The sequence below is a fragment of the Python bivittatus genome, unplaced genomic scaffold, assembly GCF_059951505.1.
Source record: "Python bivittatus isolate LINGU-HERP-01145 unplaced genomic scaffold, Pbiv_v1 ctg000020_np1212, whole genome shotgun sequence".
Taxonomy (NCBI): domain Eukaryota; kingdom Metazoa; phylum Chordata; class Lepidosauria; order Squamata; family Pythonidae; genus Python; species Python bivittatus.
Window position 1 is genome coordinate 15854713 of NW_028277030.1, and position 25062 is coordinate 15879774.

General features: G+C 43.1%; 1 protein-coding gene and 1 long non-coding RNA gene across 3 annotated transcripts; both read right to left on the reverse strand.

Moving 5' to 3' along the window:
* Window positions 1-481: 481 nt before the first annotated feature.
* On the reverse strand, window positions 482-13283 carry LOC103063005 (GDNF-inducible zinc finger protein 1-like). 2 transcript variants are annotated; one of them, XM_088134921.1, is made up of 7 exons: window positions 12432-13283; window positions 9245-10492; window positions 7918-8808; window positions 5746-5840; window positions 4201-4368; window positions 3672-3829; window positions 482-2521 (listed from the first exon to the last, which is right to left on the reverse strand). In XM_088134921.1, exons 2-7 carry the CDS (start codon window positions 10489-10491, stop codon window positions 2423-2425), a joined length of 2658 nt encoding a protein of 885 aa, XP_087991047.1. In that variant the 5' UTR covers window position 10492; window positions 12432-13283; the 3' UTR covers window positions 482-2422. The 2 variants fall into 2 exon arrangements, with proteins under 2 accessions (XP_087991047.1, XP_087991058.1); XM_088134932.1 differs by lacking the exons at window positions 482-2521; window positions 4201-4368; window positions 5746-5840 and having other exon boundaries at window positions 3676-3829.
* A 3309-nt stretch (window positions 13284-16592) lies between these two features.
* On the reverse strand, window positions 16593-23761 carry LOC112543243 (uncharacterized). The gene is made up of 2 exons (XR_015795119.1): window positions 23472-23761; window positions 16593-21760 (listed from the first exon to the last, which is right to left on the reverse strand). It is a non-coding gene; the product is annotated as an uncharacterized LOC112543243 (long non-coding RNA).
* Window positions 23762-25062: the final 1301 nt, after the last annotated feature.

Consider the following 25062-nt stretch of genomic DNA (forward strand, 5'->3'; position numbering starts at 1 on the left):
AACGTTTCTTGCTTTAATCAGATGCTGTTGCTTCTTAAATCTCTCTATTGGCTTCTTGTCTCCAAATCCAGCAAAAATGCCTTAGTCAAGGGCTTACATGACCTTGTTCTCTTTCTCTCCGGCGTTGTATCTTTTTTTAAAAAAAGATTTTAAAGTTTTTTTTTATTTAGATCTTCCAACATACAAAGATCTCTTACTTATAATTGGAAGTTCAATTTCTTTCAAATTCTTCCACACACTGCCTTCCCCAATCTCCTTCTCTCAGGCAACTTCAATGCTAGGTAGTAGGTGGATATGTTGTTCTACAGATCTCCCCAAAAGCACAAAATTGTTTACACGCATCACTTAGGATTGCATTCTTACAAAATCTTATGCTTCTGCAACAGAATGGGTCACATTACTTCTTTCTACTTCTCTTCCTGTAGTACGTTTATTTCGTTGAATTTTAGATTAGAATCAAAAGAATTAGATTAGAATCAAGACTGATAGGACAAGCTACCATATAGAAACAGCCAGCAACCTCCCACGAACTGATGCTGTTACCTAGACTGGTAAGAAAACATCAGCTGGAAGAGAAGCAAGTTCAGAGAACTTGAATTCAACAATTTAACCTTGATCTATGTATGTTTTTCACTATTGGATACAGGTTTGCAATTTTATTATCAGATACAGATAAAAGTTAGCAAAAAAACATAACAAAGTAGGTGGATTTGTCTTTATTATATTCTGAAACAAGAACGTCTTCAAATGAGCAGTAAAACTTTAGCGTTTAGCATCTTTAATTAATATGCATTGAAATCTAAGCAGAGAACAAGATACTGCCCCTATTTTACAAGATGCTTCTTCTAAAAAGAATTTTGCTTATTGTTAATTATTGCAGTTCTACAGCATCCAAATAACAATATATTCTGGAGAGGTTGTACAATACCATATTAGGTAGTGGTATCTGGACAAGAATTTCTAATGAAGATTATCCGATCCCCCTGAAACAGACTGACTAACGTTCAGGCAGATGAATCACTCACTAACCTAAGCAGCATCCTATTTGATATGCTAACAAGCTTACTGCTAATGGTCCATACAGAATTTTCCAAGTGCCAATCTAACATGCTCTGATCAGTTTTCCTGCAACTACTGGAATGGAGATTGAACACCATTATTTCCTGGCATTCTGTGAACTTCAAGATCCTGCCCTTTCTCAGTGTCTACTCCACATCAAAACCTTCACTTCAACAACTACTTTTCCTCAGTTTATATCCTGTTCTTTGTATTCTAATCAAGTTACTGTATTTCATATTCAGCCGTCCCATTCACTATAAAGTTCAAGCAATACAAGGCTAGTGAGAAACCTCTGAAACCGCAGTTTTCAAAGTGTGGCCTAGGGACCCCTGAAGGTCCCTGAGACCCTTTCAGGGGGTTTGCAAAGTCAAATAAATGTTTTAAACTTTCAGTTTTAATTTCTAATACAGTAAATATCAATAGGTATAATCCACATAAACCAAAGGTCTTTGGGGTTCTCAATCATTTTTCAGGATGTAGAGAGGTCCTAAGACCAAAATGGTTGAGAATTGCTGCTCTAACAGTTACATTCACCACTAGGAGACACCACCTGACGTGTTTCACCCTTACAGGGGCTCTTCAGATGTGGGTAGCTGGATTCTACCAGGAATTGAACTGGGGACCTTCACACTCTAGAAAACTACATACAGTGCATTAGCTTTAGAGACTCTCTGGTCCTGGCACTCAGCAGCTGCAGGAAGAGATATCTAAAAGCAGTATCAGAATGGTATACCTAGTGCACCTTCCCTTAAGCTCTCAAAGAAGACACATGTCATGCCCCCATGCACGTTTTACATTAATTCCACACACCCTTCTTGGCGGAGGGGGCATGCTCTCTATTTTTACACGGTCTAAATCTTTCATGTTTAATCACATCCGTTAACTATTACCCTTTTCAGCTTTGGCTCTCTCTCTCCTTTAAAACAAGGATGAACACTCTCTGACTTGAAGATGGCCATCCGATCATAATGGTTTGGTCCCAGGGAACCTGACAACTCGTTTATTTCATCTCCCAAGTCCTCAAAACCTGTTGAAAACATCAGCATTTAAGCTAACAGAAAGAGCCCAGTTAGAAACCATTCCATATCAAAATCTAGGCTGATCATTGGCCATGCCTCTTTGTAGATCCTGCAGGCAGATGGAGAATATTCCCATGCAGGGAAAAAACTGGAAGTATATCAGATGCTTATCCCCATGTTGAACTTGAATTGTTGATAGTTATAAAAGCATAAGAGTAGGTTCAGATTCTTTCATGTCATTATTCCATGCTATCTGTTCCACTTTTTTTAACAATTGTGCTTTCTGATGTGTAGCATTTTTCTTGGCAATCAGACCAAACTGTAGTAGAATTCTCTTCTATTCATCAAATAGTAGACAAAGTCTCTATTTTGGACCAGTTATGATCCTTTTTGATCGTAAGATCTATTAAGAAGCTTCTCCAATGAGCATTCCGATCATGGACCTACAACAAAAGAAGAAACAAATACTTTAGTATTCAAGGTCTCCCCTGACTTGCCAAACATAAAAACATATTTAAAAAACCCTCTATCGGTATGGTCATTAACTTTTAAAAAATGAAATCAGGACCAATTTATTATCTATTGGCTTGCTGATTTTTAAAAGAAAGCATTCAGAGTACAGGGAATGAAATCCTACATTCTGTATTTAGCTGCAGTGAGACAACAGTATTACCCTTCCCACAAAGTTTTCTCTCCTACATTGAATAGCCTAACAATCATCAGAGCTGGGATCACTGATGTACCAAGATGGGAGGCTTAATTCCAGAGGAAATTAGTTGTCCTTAGATTGCATTGAAATCAATAGAACTTCACTTAGTTGTAATTAATTTCAGTTAGTTGTAGTACCACTGATTTCAGTGGGACTGAAGAGTATCTAAGTTTTGCTACCTCTAACCCAATGTTTTTCAAACTTGGCCACTTTAGATGTGTGGACTTCAACTCCCAGAATTCCCCAGCCAGCATGATGGTTGGGGAATTCTGGGAGTTGAAGTCCACACATCTTAAAGTGGCCAAGTTTGAAAAACATTGGGTTAGAGGTAGCAAAACGTAGATACTCTTCAGTCCCACTGAAATCAGTGGTACTACAACTAACTGAAATTAATTACAACTAAGTGAAGTTCTATTGATTTCAATGCAATCTAAGGACAACTAATTTCCTCTGGAATTAAGCCTCCCATCTTGGTACACATCCACACATCTTAAAGTGGCCAAGTTTGAAAAACACTGATCCAACCCAAGGTAACTTCAGCTGCTTTGAAACCACCACACAGAATGGATGTTGTCGGCCCTTCTGCTTTCCAAAGCTGGGTAAACCTTGTGCATAACAGAGTTGTACTATAAGAAAACAGGGCAGAAATCACTGGGGCATTGTCAGTTTTCTCTGCCTGTGCAGAGGTGCCTTTGCTTTTGTCTCCCTACCCCAGCAGCTGGGCCACACTGCACGGAGCGACGGGAATGAAAGATGATTGCAATGCCACGCACTGCTTTAAAAACAACAGCAACAACTCAGTGAGGGAACTCTTTTAATGACCTCAGGACATAAAACTACCTATTCCTGCAGACAAAATTTGTAGCACAAACCAGCGAACGTACCAATACGTGCCTCCTCAGGGTAGACATATCTGTGAAAGTTCTCTCACAAGCCCTACATTTGTAGGGCTTCTCTCCAGTGTGAATACGCTGGTGACGTCTTAGGGCTCCTTGCTGAGTAAATGTCTTTCCACACTGCTCACAGAAATAAGGAGGAGTCTCTGGGAAGAAAATGAATGTGAAAAAAATAAACTTATTTCCGATCCCAAGGCTATTTTGAAAACATATTTCTATCTTGGTTTCTGACCCTCAGAAGACTTGTCACTTGCAGAGGTGAAGACAAGCTGGAACATGCTTGCATATTTATTGGACTGGTATACGTAGGTCTTTGGCTTACGAGCTAAATTATTTTAAGTGCAATCAATGAATGGAAAGCTATTACTTTTTAAACAAAAAAAACCCAATGTGGAGATCCTAGTTTCCTTTGCGTGATATTTGTATGGAACTTATTCCATTTATGGTGATTGTAGACCCCAAAACCCAGAAACCTGTTTTGCATATCCATCTCCTGAATCCACCATTCCTCCCTTACCTGCGTGCACATTACTATGTTGGGCTAATGAAGCTCTCAATCCAAAGGTTTTTCCACACACATCACACTTGTATGGCTTAGCTCCCATGTGACAACGCTTGTGACATTTTAAATATTCATTGGTAGCAAAATGTTTCCCACACACATCGCATCTGAAGAGGCGTTCTCCTGTAAAGGAAATGCATGCATACAGTACATACAAATATACATACTGTAGCCATCACTATACTCTCTTTCATGGTAAGCAATGTTATACAGAGGGCAGAAAAGGAATAATGAATGAACATTTCAGTTCCAATGCAGGATCATCCAAGTTGAGGATCACCCATAGGAGGTTTTCCAAAATATTGTTTTCTTAAGCTTTTCTTAATACATTTCTCTTTTCCTTCCCCTTGACTTTCAAATAACTTTCAGTAATAATGTATTTTTCTGTTCATAATACCCAGAAACTTCATGCAGATGTCAAGCCATGAAGAACCTGAAATGGTGTCAGTTTGCTTCATCCCAATTATCACATGTCCAAGGTCTCATTTGTAACATAACATGCTTGCAGCAGCATATAGGTAGTCCTCGCTTAGCGGCTGTGCTGTGGTCACTAAATGAAATGTCATGTGACCACAATGGGCTTACAACCTCACTTCCCCTTCAGTCGTTAAGCGAATCACTGCAGTTGTTACACAAAACATCATGTGACCACGACTTACAATTTTACTTCTGCCTTCTCTATTAACTCTGCTTGTTGCAAGCCAGTTGCAAAGCACCCAAATGGCGATCACATGACAGGATGCTGCAGGGCACTGCAATGGTCATAAATCTGAGGATTGGTTGCAAAGCTACTTTTTTATACTGTGTAACTTCAAACGGTCATTAAACGAGGCAGTCAGTAAGCAAGGACTACCTGTACTCTTCTTGCTTCTTTTTCTTCTTTTACAAATTCAGTGTAATGTTATTACATTGAATAACTGGCACCTGATAGCCCCATCTCTTTTGCAAGTAACTCCTTCTGTAAAATGAGAGAAGGATGGGATGGACAGAGGGAGCTGAAGCTCACCCCTGCATTTCTCCTAAAATTGTATAAAAAGAAAAGGGTGATGTTCAGGGGAGAGTTAAGCATTCCTTTCCTCCTGAAGGATCTCTGCAGTGCAGAAGGTTCTTGGACTAACATTATGCACAGTTGCAATGTCACAGACAGCTTGATCTTGCAGAATGAGTGGGCAACACGCAAACCTTGGCTACATTATATGCAGCTTTTTGGAGCTGTGGGGAACCTTGTCACCATCAGCTGGTTGGCAGAAAAAGGCTTTCCAGTGAGGACTAGATCCCTGTTTTCCCACTGCTAAGAGCAGCGGGAAACCAGGAATGTGTGCACGCACAGGCAGTCAGACCCAGATTATTCTCTACGTGGCTATCAGAAAACAGGCTGAATTGCTTGCATCAAGATACTGCACTATTGATTTTCTTCTCATTAAAAAATCTGATATTCCTCCTTTGCAACTAAGTAAATTTGGCCTTTTGCCATGTTTAGGAAATGAATTTAAGCCTTACCTGTATGTGTCCTCTTATGACCATTGAGTTTGCCTTTATCAGCAAAAGATGCCCCACAGTCCTCACAAACATATGGCTTTTCACCTGTGTGAGACCTGCATTCAGAGGAACATGAAAACGCTGTCAAAGCTATTCAAAATCAAATTTTGCTCCCAATTTTCCCATTTGCAAAAAGTTCATCAAGACCTTCCACTACAAACCAAGAGTGTGCAAGAAACCAACTCATTAAGTTTAAGAGCTCAGAGAAAAACATTGCCAATTCAAGGACCGAGGTTTCTATTGAAGCATAGAGGGAAAGAATTCCTATCCTGTCCTGGTTCAGATTCAATTTAATAAGGGCTGAGCATAAGGCTATATGCAAATAATGTATCCTAAGGCTCTGCTTTTAAAAAATAAACAGGATTAAATATTTAATTTATATAATAAATATGTATATATATTTTAGAACAAAATGCATTCATTTATTTGTTAGATTTATATCCCACCTTTCATTCAGGAACTCAGGGAAGGATACGTAGTGCAATGTAATTCCCCACATCAAGAATCTTGTGAGGTAATTCAAGCTGAGTCATTGGCCTAAAGTGAGTCAATGAGCTTCTGTGGCAGAGGGTAGACTAGAACCTGGGTCTCCTCAGGGCCAGTCCAACACCTTAACCCTTGCAGGTAGTCCTCAAGTTACGACTGCAATTGGGACTGGGATTGCAGTTACTAAGTGATGCGGTTGTAAAGTGTGATATCACATGACTGCATTGCTTAGCAACGGCAATCCAGGCAGTGCCGTGACATGCAAGTTGTTAAGCTGCAAGCAGAGGGACTCCCAGGTAAGGAGCACGGGGGTGCTGCAAGGGGATGGGGAAGGCCTTGGGCGGCTCAACGCAGGCCATGCACAAGCTGGGGGAGGGGGTGCTTGGTGCAGCCCGAGCTTAGAAAGCCCGGGGAATGAGGGCGTGGGCTGCATGCAATCGCAGGGAGGCTGGGAAAAGTCGGCGCAGGGTGCATGTGATCGCAGAAAGACTGTGGAAAGAGGGCACATGGTATGTTCATATGTGCGATTGCTGGGAGGCTGTGAAAAGTGGGTATAGGGTGTGTGTGTGTGCGATTGCAGGGAGGCCGTGGAAAGAGGGCCTGGGGTGCGTGCATATGTGTGTGGAAGTGCAGGGAAGCCAGGGAAAAGGCATGGGATGTGTGTGAGCACAGGGGGGAAGGAGGGCACAGTGCGTGCAAGCAAAGAAAGGCCGGGGTGGGGAGACTTACCACAGCTCCCTTGCTGGCTTCCCACTTACTGGGCTTGGGGAAAGTCAGCAGGGAAGCTCGGAAATGGTGATCACATGATCGTGGGACACTGCAACTGGCTGGAACTTCAAGGACTGGTTGCAAGTCCCTTTGTTGAGAACTGTCGTAACTTTGAACAGTCGCTGAACAAATGGTCATAACTTGAGGACTACCTGTATGCCACCTGTTCAAACCTATTGGGAGTTTACACTGTCTGCTCCCAAAAGGTCATCAAGGGAAGGAGACCAATTTGCCCTATACACTGGACAGAGATAGAGCAGCTGATCCAGTGTTGGCTTGGCTCTTCCTTTTCCATTTTTTGGTTCCTTTTGTTTGCTATAAAGTAGATTGTAAGTTTGTGGGGAGGGGCTGTCCTATCTTTCAATATCCATACAGCACTTAAAACCTTTTAGGTGCTCTATAAGACTTAAATAACCAGTAATAGTAATGGTATCAGGCCTAGCCCAAGGAACTCCAGGAGACCATGCAGATTCAGTTCAGCAATGTGTATTAGCTACAACCTCTATCAAGAATCTTCCCAAACTGAAACTCTGTTCCCACAGTAGCAAGCGAAAACAGAGTGAATTCCTCAGGGAGGTGCCAGCCTCATCCTCTTATCTCTTCCCCTCCCTTCCGGAGACGAAAGAGGATGCTTCTCTCCCTGAGTCTGGCCTTCATAATTCCATTCCATCACATCTGGACTGTAATTATGCCACCATCCAAACACTGCTGAAGGTTGACAGCTACATCTCCCCAGGAAGGCACCCACGTGCTATGGATTTTCATTTTACAATTTAATTTTAAATAGGCACAACCAGCACAAGCCAGCACAACAGCTAGCCCAAACAGCAGAAGATATGAGATGGTAGGGAGCAGAGGGAAGAGATAGTAGAAGCTGACCTGGTATGAATCTTGAGCTGTGATGGCTGAGCAAATCTTGAGCCACAAACGCCACACTGATACGGCTTCTCTCCTGTGTGGGTCCTCATATGAAAGACCAGGGCTGTCCTGGAACTCAGTATTTTTCCACAGACAGAGCAGAGGGGACGCTTCACTCGGCCTTCATGCTTCCGCACACAGTGAGTCCTCACATCCCTCTTTCTTTTAAAGGTGGCATTGCACAGGGTGCAGGCAAACTTCCTGTCTTCTGTGTGAACGCAGGCTCGGTGCTCTTTCCAGCTGTTGTAACTTGCAAAAGATTTGCTGCAAACATCACACTGATATACTTTCCCAGGCAAGGAATGATGGACTTCTTTGCAGTGGTTGACGTATTTCCTCCGTGACGGAAACTTCTCAGTGCATTTGGTACAAGTTATGATGTAAGCAGATTTGGGGATGACCTTGTTTTTGTTAACTTTGCAATTTACATCCTGTTCAGGGTCTTCTCTATCGTGATTATTTGAGTCCTTGTTGTGATTATCACCTGAAGAAAAGGCCTCATTGTTGCTATATCCTCCTGCTTCACAACGTCTTTCTCCATTTCCTTCCACATCCACAGTTCCTTGTCCACTGGTTTTCCCTTTTTCAGTATTAGTTTCATCACCTAGTTCCAGCTTCTTGCCTTTGTTGTCAGGCTGTGCTTCCCCTGGAAGAGATCTACTGGATTCTCCCTCAGGCTCCTGAGTAGCTTTGCCCAGAATTTCCCTTTGCTGGCCACTATTTGGCCCCTTGTGATGTATTTTGTTACTCCTGTTGATTCCACTATCTACCACTTCTACTTTTTCTGCTGGTGGAACTATTGTCCAATAAGCTGGCACGCATTTTCCATCATTCCTGGATTCATGTATTTTTCTGTTGGAGAAAAAATAATTTACAGATAGAAAGATGGTGCTTTGAGCCTTACAAAGACTTTAAAAAGCCATTTGCACATAGTATCTTCCCAAATGAGAACCATCAGCCTGATTTTGCCTAATAACGTTGTCCCAAGCCTCCAAAATAAGGCATTCCAAAATCTTTAGCCCCACCCACTCAGGCTGCACTGAAGGTTACAAACGGAGTGTCCAGGAACCACAGCTGGTACGTGGGCTGCTCACCTCTGCCGTAAAGCAGGATGTAGAAACCACAATGGCTGGATTCAGTCCACACAGTAAACCAAAACCAAACCAGTCCCATTATGGCTGAGCATAATGTGAAAACTCTGCCACAAAATCAAAAGCTAAAACGCTCACCAGCCAACTTCTGTTTGGTTCTGTTGTCTGCTTTTTATGTAGTTAAAAAAAGGGATTACCTTACATGAGTAGTAAAGGCTGACCTCTGAGCAAAACTGGCCGGACAGAGTTCACACTTATAAGGCTTCTCCCCCGTGTGGGTTCGAATGTGAACTGTCAGGCCACACTTGGAGCTGATGACTTTGTCACAGTAGGGGCACGGCTGCGGACGCCGCTCCTTTTCATGCACCCTGCGGACATGAGCACTGATATCCTTCTGACGCTGGAACTTTTTGTCACACAGCAAACAAGGGAAGCCCCGCTCTCTGTTGTGGACAGTGAGCCTGTGTCGCCTTAGATTGTGGCAACTGGGAAAGAGTTGGCCACAAATGTTGCAGCTACACTTAATTCCCAGGCTTGTGCTCTGCTCCAGATCAATATGAGAGTGGTACTGCTCAGCAAAGGGGAACAAATTATTACATTTGTCGCATGCGTACGATCTTGGCGAGACTCTTGGCATACTGCGGGTTGATTTTCTGAGTTTGGCGTTACAGAGAGTCAAACTACTTTCATCCTTCTGTTGGTCCTGCAGTGTCCTGCTTAAAGCCGTGTGGGCTTCCTTTAAGTCGTCCTCATTTAGCGAAGGACCATCAGTCTCACTGGTATGGTCAGATGTCATTGCTGACTCATCTTTGGACTTACCACTCACAATCCTATCTTCATTAGGGTTTATAGGTTTATTTTTGATATCATCAGAACTGGTGGTTAGTTTTGAGTGGTTCATTCTCTCCCCCAAATGCTTCTTCATTGGTGCAGCAGCCAAAACATGGGATAATTCACACTGTTCTTTCCCTCCTCCTTGTTCTGCTCGCTTCCAGGGCAATCTAACATCTTCATTTTTTTTCAAATGAACACTCGGTTCCAAATCTCCACCTACAGCCTTCATTTCTTCAAAAATGTCAAGCAGATCCTGGCATTCAAGCCTTTTGGCAACCTCCTTGATCCGGTACAGTCTGTCCACTTCAATTTCTAACTCTGCTGTGTAAACAAATCTGAGGAATGACACAAATTCTTCAGCTTGAATATCCTGGAGGATAATCCTGCAGTTTTTGACATTCATCATTTCATTATTGAGGAAAAGGCTTTTAAAGTAATTGCTAGAAGCTGCTAAAACAGCTTTGTGAACGTAAAATTCCTTCTGGATACCCAGCTGGTCTGTGTATATTGTAACATCACAAAAGTGTCCAAACTGATAGAGAGAATGCAATGTTCTCAGGAGGTTGGAGGCAGCAACACTGGATTTCATTAAAATGTTCTTTTTTTCCATCCTATTAAACAGAAATATAATTGAAAACATCCCATTGGGTTGTACAAATTACCCTTCTCATCAAGTTCAGTGTTAATGTCAGATCTTCCACATTCACACTAAGGACTTATACATGATCAAATTTTCAGTATTTAAAACTCCTATAATCAATGGCCAGATAGATGGTGGTAGATTAACATTGTCAAGTGATAAAAAGTCTCCTTTAGTTCAAAGGCTGCAATACCATCTATATTTACTTAAGTCACATTTAATCCAATGTTTTCTTCTGAAAATCCATTTAAGAGGACTATACTATGAGACCTGGTATTGAAAGGTTTTCCAGAGATTATTATGTTCCAGCCTCTGTTCTCTATTGTGAATTGTTTGTAAAGCTGAAAGGATGCTTCTTTGACAACCAGCATATAAAAAACAAATATGAAGATGAGATATACATAATTCAAATCCCTATAAATCATTGTGGACAGGCTTGAAAAAGTAGTGCATTTTAAATTCTTCTAAGCCATAATGTAGAATTTTGTGAAATGTTACTTTTATGTATGAAAGCAGCCAAACTGGGAAGGAGGAAACTACACTGATTCAGCCAATGAAACAAGAATAGATCTAATTGTAGTCTAATTTATACATGCAGTAGATTTAAGTGGCAATTCTTTCCAGAGACTGTGCCACTTCACATGGAGTGAACACTGCTCCTTCAGAAACTTTCATGCATGTAGAAAGAGGAGCATGGCACAGAAAATACTAAATCAGACATTCTTCCTCAGCCCTTTATCTTTTTACTTGCAAGGAAACTGTTTTTATTTAAATAAAAGAACATTAAAAAATACAACCTTCCTATTTGTAGGCCAACTACCGTAATGCAGTTCAGCAAAACCTTAATCTGACTGAATGCATTAACTGGATCAGACAATTTGCAGGAATAGTTGATAGCTAATTAATGGGGCAGGTTCCCTTGATCTGTTCCTAGGAGAAGTACACGTTTCCCCTTTGCTTCCTGTAGGAGAAAGCTGATGTATCTAGAGCATTTATTCCATTTTTTGGATTGGCAGAGAATGATCAGAAAGAGGCATCACTCTCCTAGAGTCCTCCAAATATGCCTAGACTAACAAATCGTGTCAGTCCAAGCAACCAGGGGGGGGGGGGGGGATGCATTAATGTGTTGGACTATAGCCCCCAAGGGCACTATGTTGGGGAAGGATGTAGTACAGCAGTGATGGTACTGAACTGGAGAGGCTGAGGCTCCAGGCACCGTTCAATAGGGCTTCCTGTGGACGTTCGCCCTCCCTTGGTCCAGGCTACCTCACAGGGTGGTTGTGGGGGTACAATTAATGGACAACTTCATGTAAGCCATGAAGGTTGACTTCTCAGAAAAACGGAGGGGCATAAACACGATGATTTCTAAAGATTACCCAAGTTGTAGTGTTAGCTAAATTAAACTTTTACCTCCTAACCCTGCACCTGGGGAAAGGCAGTGGTCTAATGAAACTGAAAGGGATCCAGGATTCGTGAAACAAAAACAGTTTTCCATATGGTGCTGATGTTAAGGTATCCAAGGGAGCTTTCTCCCAACCATATCCTCCAGATATGTCGTGCTATAGTTCCCGAGGATAACGGCGTTGCAGTCCAGTCCAGTCCTGGAAACTCATTGAAGAGCACCAGGTCGGGGAAAGCTGCCTCGCTTTTACGTGCAACCCCAAGGGGTCGCCCCGGCCAGCAACAAGGCGGGTTGCAATAGCACCGCGCGGAGTTCCAGACGGGGAAAAGGTCGCTCGGCAGCTCTGAACGCAAGACCCGTCCCTAGGCGCCGCGCAGCCCCTGCCCGCTCGCGGACAAAGAGAGAGGCGGTGGCGCACCTTCCCTCCCCGCTTGCGGGCTGCGGGGACCTGCTGGGACGACGCTCCGGACCGCCTTTCCGGCGTTCCAATCCGGGAGGTGCGACTAACCTGCTCAACGGGGCCGCGCGGGGCTTCCGCGGCGGAGGCGGAGGCGGAGGCGGAGGCGAGGCAGCCCTCGCGCCGCCAGCGGGAGTTCGCGCGGCCGTCGCTGAAGCCGCGGCTGAAACCGACCCGCGGCGGGCGCCGCCCGGGGTCAGGGATGGCGCGCTTGGGGCCCTGAGCTCGTCCCCGCCTCGCCTTCATCGACGGCGGGCCGTTGAGCCGGAGCGGCCCGCCATCTTTCTGGTGGGCGAGGTACCCCAAAAGCCATCTCGAGCGAAGCGCGCTCGGCCCTCCCGTTGGTCTGCTCCCGCCACCTGCTGGAGAAGGGAGGCGTTGACGAAGAGCCGCACTCCCTTTCGGAAGCTCGCGTCCGCCCCGCGGCTTCTTTCGCTCGGTGGTGTCGTCTGCCCCGTTTTTCCGAAGCCTCCGGAACTGCAACGTGGCCCCTACGAAACTCGGTCCTCTTAAGGGGGCAGGCTGGCAGGTCGGCGCAGAGGGGACGCACTGAGATTTATCCCCACCTAAAGTGCATTTCTGCTTCCTTCCGAAAGCTGATTTGCTCCGTAGAGAACAGCTGTAAGCCACATAACGCAATTTGGCCCACGTCTGCTCTGGTGTGAATGCCTCCGGCCTCGACAGGCCGCGCTTCTGCACCTCTGTGCTTAGGAGTTCTACCTTGCTGCTGCCCAAATGTTGCTTTTGCCGTTAATGGGACGGCGAATTAAAAGGAAGGCTCCACAGAATTACCTGTAGAAAAGGGACAGGGAAGAATATAAGAGGTTGGATACAGTGGGGCAAAAAAGTATTTAGTCAGCCACCAATTGTGCAAGTTCTCCCACTTAGAAAGATGAGAGAGGCCTGTAATTTTCATCATAGGTATACCTCAACTATGAGAGACAAAATGGGGGAAAAATCCAGACAATCACATTGTCTGATTTTTAAAGAATTTATTTGCAAATCATTGCAAAGAATTTGCAAATAAATTCTTTAAAAATCAGACAATGTGATTTTCTGGATTTTTTTTTCTCATTTTGTCTCTCATAGTTGAGGTATACCTATGATGAAAATTAGGGGGACGCGGTGGCGCAGCGGCTTAATGACGCGAAAGTTGCCGGCCAGAAATGGTCGACGCCTCAGTGCTTCGAGTCCAGCCTTCGCGTTAAACAGGGTGAGCTCCTGTTTCCTCCCCAGTTCCTGTCAACCCAACAGGTCGAAAACTCACATGAGTAGATAAATGGGGACTCTCACTCTGGTGGGAGGAAAAATGCTGGCGGCGCCTTGCAAAAAGGAGTTGGGAGCAGTTGCCGGTAAGTGCGAAAAAACGGAAGCCTCCTGCGCTCGCCAGCTGGGCTCTGCCCTAGGAAGGAGGCTCTGGCAAACCACTTCCGAAAAACAATTGCCTTGAAAACTGCAAGGACTCGTCCAAGCAGTCACTGCAGGGTCAGCAATGACTGAGCGCAGACAAAAAAAAAAAAAGTGATGAAAATTACAGGCCTCTCTCATCTTTTTAAGTGGGAGAACTTGCACAATTGGTGGCTGACTAAATACTTTTTTGCCCCACTTTAGCTCCATCCTGGTGGTGTCCGTACCACATTAGGATGATGTCATCACACAAAAACCCCAACAGCGTACTTGCGTTGCAGCATCTGATGCAAATTCTAAGCTGCGGCATTTCAGTGAAGTAGCCCTTCACGTGTCATAATGTTCCTCTGGTGGGTAGCTGTACTATACCCGCTGCTTCTTCAAAAGAGGAGACTGAAATTGGAGCCGAGAATGACGACATGGGAAGGACCCAAGCTTTTAATTAATAATACAGAAGCCCTAAAAAGACTTTGCAATAAAAAGGCCGGGTTTCCACAGTACGTTATGGTCACTTCGCCATTAGTGATTTATAGATCACCCAGAGTCATCCAACTACGGTTGTTCCAAAATAACAATAATGGGGACAGGCTTTATATCACTGCACTGAGGACCGGATGATGCTGTGAAGATACGCTAAATCACTGATTACGAAAAGAGCCATATGGTTAGCGAGCTATGAGAACCCGGCCATGATGGCTTATAAATTATGATTTAGTGTGTTTTGTGAACACGGCCTATGTTGTGTTTATTACTTTAGGCGACAGGTGAAGCTAAGCAGTTTTAAACATTGGTTGGTGAAATTGCTGTGTTCACACCCATCATTACTTAATCATGGTTTACTGAATAAATCATGTGAAGAAGTTGTGAATTTTATTTTGAATGACTTGTGAAGTTTGTTGAATAAACATTGTGAATAAACCACAGTCGGCTGCACTCGTGTAACATGTTAATATATAAATCACTGTTTATCCATCGTGTCAGGGCTTACACAATATAATACGATTTAGATTCCCAGAGTGGCACTGCCCACAGTCACCTCTCTTGCTGTCTGTCAGGCTCATGCCCTCTCTGAATTTGTTTTATTATTACTAATTTTAAATTACTTTAGTTCTTTAATTTTTAAAAAACTAGTGTGCTGCAAAACAAAAGACCGGTCTCCAATTATCCAAACATCCAAGAATGTTCCTGTGTCCTATGTATTCCCTGAAACATTCCTAATAAATCAATGTTTATGTATTACCTTTAGAGCTTTGGGTCCATCTGTACCAAAAAAAAAAAAAAGAGTAACCTGAAACCCTGGGAGACTAGAAAAAGCATTGAGGAGCAATCTCACCAATTTGCCTTCTGGTAATTGGCAATTTTGTTTTCGGCCATGCTCACTATGGCAACCGTTTCGCAAAAGTGCCTGCAAGATGCTATCAAAATGCCAAATGCGCCCACTGCTCCAAAAAGATTGGGGTTCCTCCAGTAAACTCCCATTTGGCTTTGGGTTGGCTCTGACTTAACATGTCGAGCAAGCACAGCCAATTTAGAAATCCAAGGATATTTCCTTTGGTTATTCAAAGGAAAAAGGGTAGCTGGAAATGTGCTAAAAACATTCATTTGAAGTGGTGGTATTGGCCTACCGTTACGACTGCCTGAAGATAACGCTCCAAAAGGATAAAGAGAACAAAGAGGCAGAAAGGTAGTTAGTTGGGCGGGTATACAGTGATAGTTAAGAGAAGGCTCTTGCTCCCACGGAAAGGCAAAAAGAAGATGCCGACCGAGACGAGTCCAGACAGCCGGGTGATCGTGTGATGACCCTTTCCTTAGACGGCTTCTAGTTTAATAAGTGAATAATAGCGCCTACCTTGATGCTTCCAAAAGTTCAATATGCATCAATGCATCTTAAGTGTTGTCAGAGAGGGACTTCTGAGGCCATTGCCAGAGAATTCCAATCCTGCTTCCTTCAGTCTGTTCTCTTTGCATAATTAGTAGAGTATCGCCACTGAAACCCTTCATGAAATAGGGGTCTGCCTGAAATGTATATGAAATAAGGCCCAAACAAAAATGAGAAACCTGTAATTGGACTTTGGTACATGTTTTTCCTCTTGGAATTTTAAAGCAGAGGTGCGTTGTTCCACTTAATTGATCTAATTGTTATTAGCCCTTCAAAATGATGGTGGGGATATCGGCAAAGTGCAAATACACTAGCAGAGCAACTATTATCCTTAAAGAGTAATTTAGATCAAGAAAATAGTGCAAGCAGAATGGGTTGGGTGATGGACAAAACAGGATTGTTTTCCAAAGTCTTTGTATTTTTATCATTCTTTTCTTTTAAAGATAAACAATCTTGCCTCGCAGTTGTCTGAGCCCTAGTAATATCGGTTGTTTGTGTGTATATTTTATCATCATGATGAAGCCAGTAAAATCCATGGATGCTGTCAGAATATATGTACCCTGTCTGACAACATGAGGTTATGCTGAGATTTACACAAAGAACTTTTATTTTGCCACAGGAGGCTTACGGAAATGTAAAATCCATTTCAGTTCATTTACAAGGTGGAAACCAGTCCTGACATCTGCTCATTTTCAAGCACAGCAAGGACAAAAGAAGTGCTCAAAAATTAAAGAGCACCAAGATGCAGGCAGAGGAGATGCAATCTGTGCTATAAATTACATCGGGGGGGGGTGGTGGTGGGAGAAATCCAACTGCTGTTAAATAATTTGCCATGAATATGTTTAGTTAAAATATAAGGCTTCATCTGTTTGTAAGAAACTGCGCTGCTCAGCTCCCAACGAAAGCAACTCTCCTTGAAACTGATGCAGGTTCAAAAAAAAGTTCATTTATTTAGAAGTAGCATACAGCTCTCAAGCACTGCTAGACCTAAGTCCCGCACGCGCCAAAACTTGATTTTACCCCCTGTCCGTTTCATCTCCTCCCCCCCTCAGCTTCTGTCTCCAAGTCTCTCTTGCACATGTCAAAGGTTCTCTCCTGGTCTCACACTGGTACAGCCTTGGGCATTCCTGAGAACTAGATAACAGTCCATCTGCACCTAATGATTCACCTTCCAACCCCCCCCCCTTTTCTCTGTAATGGCAGAAATGAAGCAAGCAAACTAGCAGGATGGTTGATTGATTGCTAGGATTCTAACATTCCACCCCACTGGAAAAACAACCAGTTTCAGTCTTTGTGGATGAAGACCTGTAAAAAAAAAAATTAGAGAGAGGCAAAACATATATACAATTTTTTCAACATTAAATGAAATCATTACTTTGGTTTGTTTGGGTATTTTTTGTAAAAGTCCTTGATCAGCTACGGTGCTCTCACATGTTTCTTTGCAACCCACTCGCATTGAGATTTGGGAAAATGTTTCCATTTCCCCTCTGTGGTTTCTGGCATTTAAAATCTCCTTCACTTCACTTCAAAATGCTATTCGCCTTCAATCATTACAGGGCCGGGGGGTGGCTGTGTAGCATGCCACTCCAGTGATTCTTTGCAAGGTTTTAGAAGGCTACAATGAAATACAGGATGAATTCTTTTAAGATTTTTTGGTAACTGCAGTTGAACTGTGATGGGGTTAATGACCTTTTCTATTATAAAAGGCCCCACAAATTTGGGTCCTAATTTTTTCGATGGCTCCAGTGTTTTGAGGTACTTGGTCAATAAGTATACCTTGTCTCCCACTTTCCATTCTTTTTCAGGTGATCGCTTGTGATCAGCGTACAGTGGTACCTCGGTTCATGAACAATTCGGTTCACGAACAGCTCCGTTCGCAAAATTTTGCCTCCGCGAACGCCAGATCGGTTTACCAATAGGATCCGCGGCCATTTTCCCTCCCGTGACATGTGGTCGCGGCTTCCTGTAGGGAGGGGGACTCTCCCTCCAAGCAATAACCGCCTCCCCACCCGCCTTCCTGTCCTCCACGCCAGAGCAAGGTTAGCTTTCTCTCTCTTCATACTGTACTTAGTGTCATATTTTTGCGGTTTAAAAAAAAAAAACATATGGTTCAGAATGGATTAATCGTAATTACATTGAACCTTATGGGGAAATTTGATTCGGGACGCGATCAAAAATCGGGTCGCGACCAAATTCGTAGGGGTCAGAACGGATTAACCGTATTTACATTGAACCTTATGGGAAAATATGATTCGGTTCACGACCAATTCGGTTCGCGACCAGAGTCGCGGAACGAATTAAGTTTGTGAATCGAAGTACCACTGTATTTTTTGTAATTCTTAATTATTGGCCACATATCTGTCATCTGTTTAATCCACTCATCCGCTGAGGTCACTTGAGTGGATTGTTGGGGAAACTCTGGGATTGGCACAAAGTCCTGCCCTGTAGCTACTTTGAACACGGCAAACCCAGTGCTTTGATGTACAGCATTGTTATAAGCCACTTCGGCAAAAGGCAGGAGTTCTGCCAAATTGTCTTGCTGATAATTTACAAAGCACCTTAAGTATTGTTCTAACACAAAGTTCAGGCATTCAGAGGCACCGTCTGATGACTCAAACTCAGGGCTTGACTTGACCCAATTAACTTCAGGAATGTTTTCCAGAACTTCAAAGTGAACTAAACTCTACGATCGCAAATGATCCGGTTGGGGGTCCCATGCGGTCTGTAAACATGCTGTATAAACATTTTAGCCAACTTCCCCCCGAAGGAATAGAGGTACATATCACAAAATGTGCTTGTTTCGAGAATAAGTCAGTAACTATCCAGATTACTGCTTTCTTCTTACGCTCGGGTAATTCAACAATAAAGTCCATAGCAATGTTTCCAAGGTCTCACAGGGCTCCCTACTGGTTATAAAAGACCCATCTGTTTACCTCCCTGCCTTTTTGCCATAGCGCACATTGGGCAGCTGGCCATGTACTCAGCTATGTCTTTCCTCATAGATGACAACCAAAATTGCCTTCGAAGAAGGTGTAAAGTCTTTATGAACCAGCACTGTTTTAATGAAAATTCAGGGACCATTCCCAAGCGAACAGCCAAAGCAATGTAATGCTGTAATTCCTCACCGGCAATAGCCCATAAAACATTCATGCTTATGTAACAGTATTGAGTTCTTATTCTTTTCAAACTGAAGTTGCTATTTATTTAGATTTATAAAATTGCGAAAGCCACACTTTAGCGATACAGATTTAAACTATATACACATAGATGCACACAAAATGTTTAACCAAAACTGCAAATGGAACTGTTGATAGCAGGCGTTACTGCTTAGGCACAGCCAAGTGAGTAAAGGTTTAGCAGTCTGATCATTACTCTTGCTGAAGGACACTAGGAAACGCAGGGCCCAGTTCAGCATTAATTCTCAGACATCTGGAGGTTTGTAGCAGTTACTGAGTACCATCCCCTTCGAATCAGAAGTTCAATAGACAACTATTGTAAAATGGAAGTGCATATAGAAACCTGCCTCCAAACCTCAGTTTCTCTTGTGTGATAGATATGACTGTGGCCATCAGATTTTGCCACTAAAATCTTAACTATGAATAGTTCAGACTCAGGAATTCATTTTTATGCCGTGCAGGTTCACAAACCTACTGCAATTTAATGGGGATATTTCAGGAAATGTGAGAGCAGAGGGGGGAATTAATTCATATAAATGTATAAAATAAAAACCTTTACTGTCCTTGCTGTCCACTATGTGGTACAATCTTCAGTTTTGGTTAATCTGAGAAATGAAGATCTCTTATGCTATTATGTCAAAGAATTTCAGTAATCAGGATAAGTAATTACACTCAGGTACAGAAGACAGAGATCCATAAAACAGATACCTGTACCATCAAAGAGGCAGGAGGCAAATTCTTCATCTTCCCACAGCTAGACCTGTTTGCAGGACCTGATCTCTGATTTGCTAACTCCCTGTGTACGATATAATTCTTTGCTTAACTGCCTTGGTTCCCTGTCTCCCTCATTGGGGTTCAGGGTTCTTCAAACTTGGCAACTTTAAAATGTGTGGACTTCAATTCTCAGAATTCCCCAGCCAGCATGCTTTTTTAGCCCATCTGGATCCCATCAGTAAGAGATACTAGACAAGATAATACAGACCATTGATGGCAATACCTTACTTCTCCGTGCTTTTTTTTTTCACCCATTCAAGTATCCACTCAACCTCATCTTGCATTTCAAATTTTGAGATGCAGACTTATTTTATCTGCTTGTTAATATGTCCTTTCCTGCTTTACTTTATTTTTTCTCCCTTTCTTTTTTGCTACAGCTTTTTCTTCTTTTTTGCAGAAAGCTGCTTAGATCTGGCTCTCTAATGTTTCCCTTCACTATCTTGTTCCTCAATTCTTCCTTTGCACATTTTTAGATTTTTCAGCTTTCAGGGTATTGAATGTGGTTTGTGGTACATGAGATCTCTGGTCCATCTAGGCCAGGGAAGAGCTGGCAACAGCTCATTAAGTTTTAGCAGGGTCTTTTTTCCATACAGCAACCTAACATCATTTACATCCGAAATATCCAAGGCTGAATTTTGCAGAAGAAAAAAAATCACCTTTGGAAATGATTACTGTAAGTGAGAAATACAGCTGGATCTTCTAGTCTGTCATCCAGATCCCAATTGTTTAAAGACTCAGTTCTCATTTATTATTCATTTTTTATTTTCTCTCTCTAAAACTGACTTGAAAGGATAGCCTTTAACTAAAAGACTCTTCTCTTAAACTTGGCTTACACTTTCAAAACCCTTCAGATAGAGGGTTTTTTTCTGTAAAGATGGTTTCTCCATATCCTCCTGAATGGTTGAATATGCTGTGTTTGGTTTTCGCCAAATGTGGTGCTATGCATTATGGTCAAACATCTCCACTTTGATCTCGTCTTTCCAAAGGAGTGTTCAGGAGGTCTTGTGATTTGTTCAGATGCAACTTCGCAAACCTAAGTCGTGCTGCCATGTTCTTTTTAGAGAGAAGAGGCTTTCTCCTGGCAACCCTTCCAAACAAACCATACTTGTTCAGTCTTTTTCTAATTGTACTGTCATGAACCTTAACATTTAACATGCTAACTGAGGCCTGTAGAGTCTGAGATGTAACTCTTGGATTTTTTGCAATTTCTCTCAGCATTGCACGGTCTGACCTTGGGGTGAATTTGCTGGGACGTCCACTCCTGGGAAGATTGGCAACTGTCTTGAATGTTTTCCACTTGTGAACAATCTTCCTCACTGTAGAATGATGGACTTTAAATTGTTTGGAAATGGCCTTATAACCCTTCCCAGATTGATGGGCAGCAACAATTGCTTCTCTAAGATCATTGCTGATGTCTTTACTCTTTGGCATTGTGTTAACACGCACCTCAATGCTCAAGACCAGCAAACTCCTAAAACTTTTCCTTTTATAGAGGTAGTCACACTTGCTGAAGATCAATTGATCAAGAGCATTTGATTAGCAGCACCTGGCTGCTACTTAGCCTCATACCTAAGGAAGCAGTAAGGGTGTACTCAGTTCTTCACGCATGGCTTCTCCATTTTGGCTTTCTTTTTGTAAAATAAATGATGACATGGTATAATGTGTCATGTATTGTTATTCATCTGAGGTTGTATTTACCTACTTTTGAGAACTGCTAAGGACCAGATGATTTTTATTATGTCTTGATACATAAAACTATAGAACTCAAAGAGGGTGTGCTTTCTTTTTCACACGACTGTACGGCTCTTCCAATCAATGAATGGTATAGCAATTTCCTTTGCAGCAGGAGCTCACAGACTTTGATAAGATAGACTGCCAGTGATTTGCAACTGCATCTCCCTAAGTTGTTTGGCGTATGCAGGTAGCTCTTGTTTAGCAACCAGAATTGGGACCAGCAACTCAGTTGTTAAGCGAAGCAGTTGCTAAGTAAAACTGTGACTGTGCTTATGATCTTACTTCAGCTTTCCTTTGCTTTACAGACCTCTGAAGGTCGTAAATCCGAAGCTTGGTAGCAAAGTTCCTTTTTCATCATCGTCGAAACTGTGAATGGTCACTAAACGAGGCAGTCACTAAATGAGGACTACCTATATAAAGAACAAGAGAGGAGAAGTTAATTTATTATTTTCTATGTTGCAAACTATTGTAAAGCTTTTAAGACAGCTTCTGGGATTTAAAAAAAATGTGCTCAAAACGGGAATAAAAAAAGATGCAATGTCGTGTGAAAACAATTCAAATTTAAGGTAAAAATAACTTAAAGTTCTTGGAATATTTTAAAAAATCATAGTTGGATGATAGCTTTACCCAACCCCCAAAAAGGAGTGTGTCATTGAACCAGCATGGTTATCATTGCTTTTTATGGGGAAATACATGTTTTTCGCCTGATGCTGAAAGACAAAAGGGAGACACCAAGGAGGTGAGCCTTCCTGGGAAAGGCTCTTATACTCATACCCACAGCATTTCACCTGACCAAGAATGGAAAGAGCTGGCAGCCCTCTTGGGGTTTTACAGTACTGTCTCTTACTTACAGTACTGTCTCTTACAGCCCTCTTTGGGCTTGGTTTTACAGTACTGTCTCTTACTCTTTTACTCTTCTGCCACTGTAAGCTCAGAACAGAAAAAGAGATTTAAAAAATCACTCCTGAGTTGGATGGCATACCAAAGAATCTGGGTTTTTTTCTTTCACATATACATATGAAAGAGGATGAAAAAATATGTAGCCAACAAAGTGATGAGTTAACTAGATACCTGCAATGAGAGGCAAAGCTGCTTAGTTCAGCAATTTAATGGAACAAGAGTCTGGGGCTGGGGAGGGGAGGGCTCATGGACTCTTTGAAGCAAAGCTCAGCAAATCTGAAAGTTCTTTGCCATCCCTTCCCTTCTTCTCAGCCCCACTGAAACTCCTGTTCCTCAAGTCTGAATAACAGACCATTTTGCAGCTTTCCATATACACCTTCCTTACAATTTTCAGTTCACTGCTGCACAGCCCACAGTGCCTTCCATCTTGACTCTCACCCTTGAACTGCTTAACACTCACATCTCAGATCTCTTCATCTGGAAGCTGGGAGGAAGAGTTAATCACACTGAACCATCCCTCCCAGATTGAGACAACACAGACCTACTGCTGAGGTAAGTAAACCTACAACAAATTAGTGCCTTGAACAAAGTTTGATCCATGGTCTGACTGGATAACCTGCCTAACTGATAGCCAATTGGCTTATCATGTCATGCAAACTCAGTCCAACAACTGAGATCCATATTTCCTTATTTTCCTTAACGTCTTTCCTTTCAATTTGGCCTTCTCTAACTCGATGCCCCCCATAGGTATGGAGCTACAAGTCCTATTTTGTCCCAGGCAGCACGGCCAACTGCGAAGGGTAACCGGAGTTGTCACAAAGACACTGGGGAGATACCAAGGTTATTTTAAAGGCTGGGGAAGGGGACCGTTTGGCGACCTGCTTTTTGTCCAAGGCACTGATGTCACTGCATAAATCACTCCCCCCCTTCCTGAGCTGGCTGCGAACACACTGCCAGCTCACAGCCACACGGTGTTCTTTGGAAATGACGGGGACTCCTATTCGTCCCCAGATCCGCACCGCGATCTCTTTCTAACAGCATTCCGGCGGAACCCCCCCCCCCCGCCCCACCGGAGGAGGATAATTACAGCGCTATCACTTTGTCTCGCTCCGTCTCCCCCCTTCGTAAGGGCAGGCCCTCTTCTCCAGCCCCCTCCGGCCCGCCCTCGAAGCGCCGCGGACCAGCCCTGCCCCCCGCGTCGACTCCCCTCGTCCCACTCACCGGGCAACCCCGCAGCTGGGCAGCCTCAGGGCAGGATGGCCCCCCGTCACGCTTCCACATCCGGTAACGGCCGCCCTCCGCCCCTTCCTCCCAATGACGCCACAGCATATCTAGGGCGTTCGTTGCCAGGAGAAGGCGGGGGAGGGGTCGGATTTCGCTGGGACTTCCGCCGTGCTCCTATGGCCGCTCTATTGTCCCCCCGAAGCGGAGAAAGGCCTTTCACCATAGAGACGTCGAGGACTAGAAGGGCGGCGTCTTCGTGCTTAGCGGAGGTCCGGGTTACCGAATCTCTGTCTCGAGCGCTGCTTCTCGCGCTGTCTGTGCGCGCGAGCATAAGGAGCGCGTCCGAAGAAGAAGGTTGTCGTCTGCTTTTGCTGCACGCATAAACCGTCTCAGACTAGCCATTTTGAAAGTAGTAACGGGAACAGTCTTCCAGAAATAGGGCGACAGCGTCTGGCTTGCCCATGCCCCGCTGAGACTGTCTTCACCCAGCATACTAATGGTAAACCCTGTGTTAAAATAATCGTTGGATTCACTCCGTGGGGTAGGCTAGGCTAAAATGGGAAGGGATCGTTAGGCCCTGCAACGTCACTGGGTAAACCAGACAACGTAAGGCATTCGTCGCATGTTGTGGGAAGTGTGTTTTGTTAACCTGGGCTTGGCGTGTGTGTATCTCCACTAAGTCACGAAGAAGCAAACTTCTTCTGCTGGTGTGTTTGTAAACAGTCTAAAAGCAGTAAATCTCGTAAAAGTGAGAATAGCTTTTCAAACGAGATGCAGCAATCCTTAAATGCCCGTTTAAGCGTTCCACCTGTCCTCGTTATGTGAATGCAAATAACTAGCACGCAAATCACCCAAGTCAGATGTAGAATCATCAAACCAACAAGCCCAGACAGGGGTACGGCTAAGCCTTCTAACGACATAGCCAACTCCCATCGTTTGTTTACGATGCACAGTATGTGGAACAGTTTCATGGGAAGCACCACATTTAGTGCCTCTTTTCACAAGTGCCTGCATTTGTAGAGAGCACAGCAGCCCCAAACAAAGGCAATATCTCAAAAAATAGAGATCAGAAAGAAACTGAAATGACGGAATCCCAGCTCTGAGTTTATCTGCATAGTAACATAAAGCACTTTAAATGTAGGGCGTCTGTTATACTAATGTACAGTAGCCTTCTCTGAATTAGAATAAATTATCCCATTTTTATTGTTTGTTACAACTCTGCCAACTAAAGGTGCTCCAGTTGCATGAGTATCCCAGAAAATCCCACTTTTTTGAAAAAAAAATGGTTCCTTCTTTCGGATTGAGTGGTCTTTAGTGTTCTTACAATCCTACACAACTTATGCTTTGAACTACAGCAAGCTATTTTGTGTTCTCTCATTGTCCTTTTCTTCTTTATGCAGCACTTTGTAAGTACTGCAGTAACGTTTCTTGCTTTAATCAGATGCTGTTGCTTCTTAAATCTCTCTATTGGCTTCTTGTCTCCAAATCCAACAAAAATGCCTTAGTCAAGGGCTTACATGACCTTGTTCTCTTTCTCTCCGGCGTTGTATCTTTTTTTAAAAAAAGATTTTAAAGTTTTTTTTTATTT

What these genes read in the sequence shown, in the direction of transcription:
- LOC103063005 (XM_088134921.1), bottom strand. Translation starts at nt 10,491, where the DNA reads ATGGAAAAAAAGAACATTTTAATGAAATCCAGTGTTGCTGCCTCCAAC. An exon ending in TCATAAGAGGACACATACAG is followed by an intron (nt 4,369 to 5,745) that starts GTAAGGCTTAAA and finishes TTTCCTTTACAG; the next exon opens with GAGAACGCCTCTTCAGATGC. An exon ending in CCCTGAGGAGGCACGTATTG is followed by an intron (nt 2,522 to 3,671) that starts GTACGTTCGCTG and finishes CTTTTGTTGTAG; the next exon opens with GTCCATGATCGGAATGCTCA.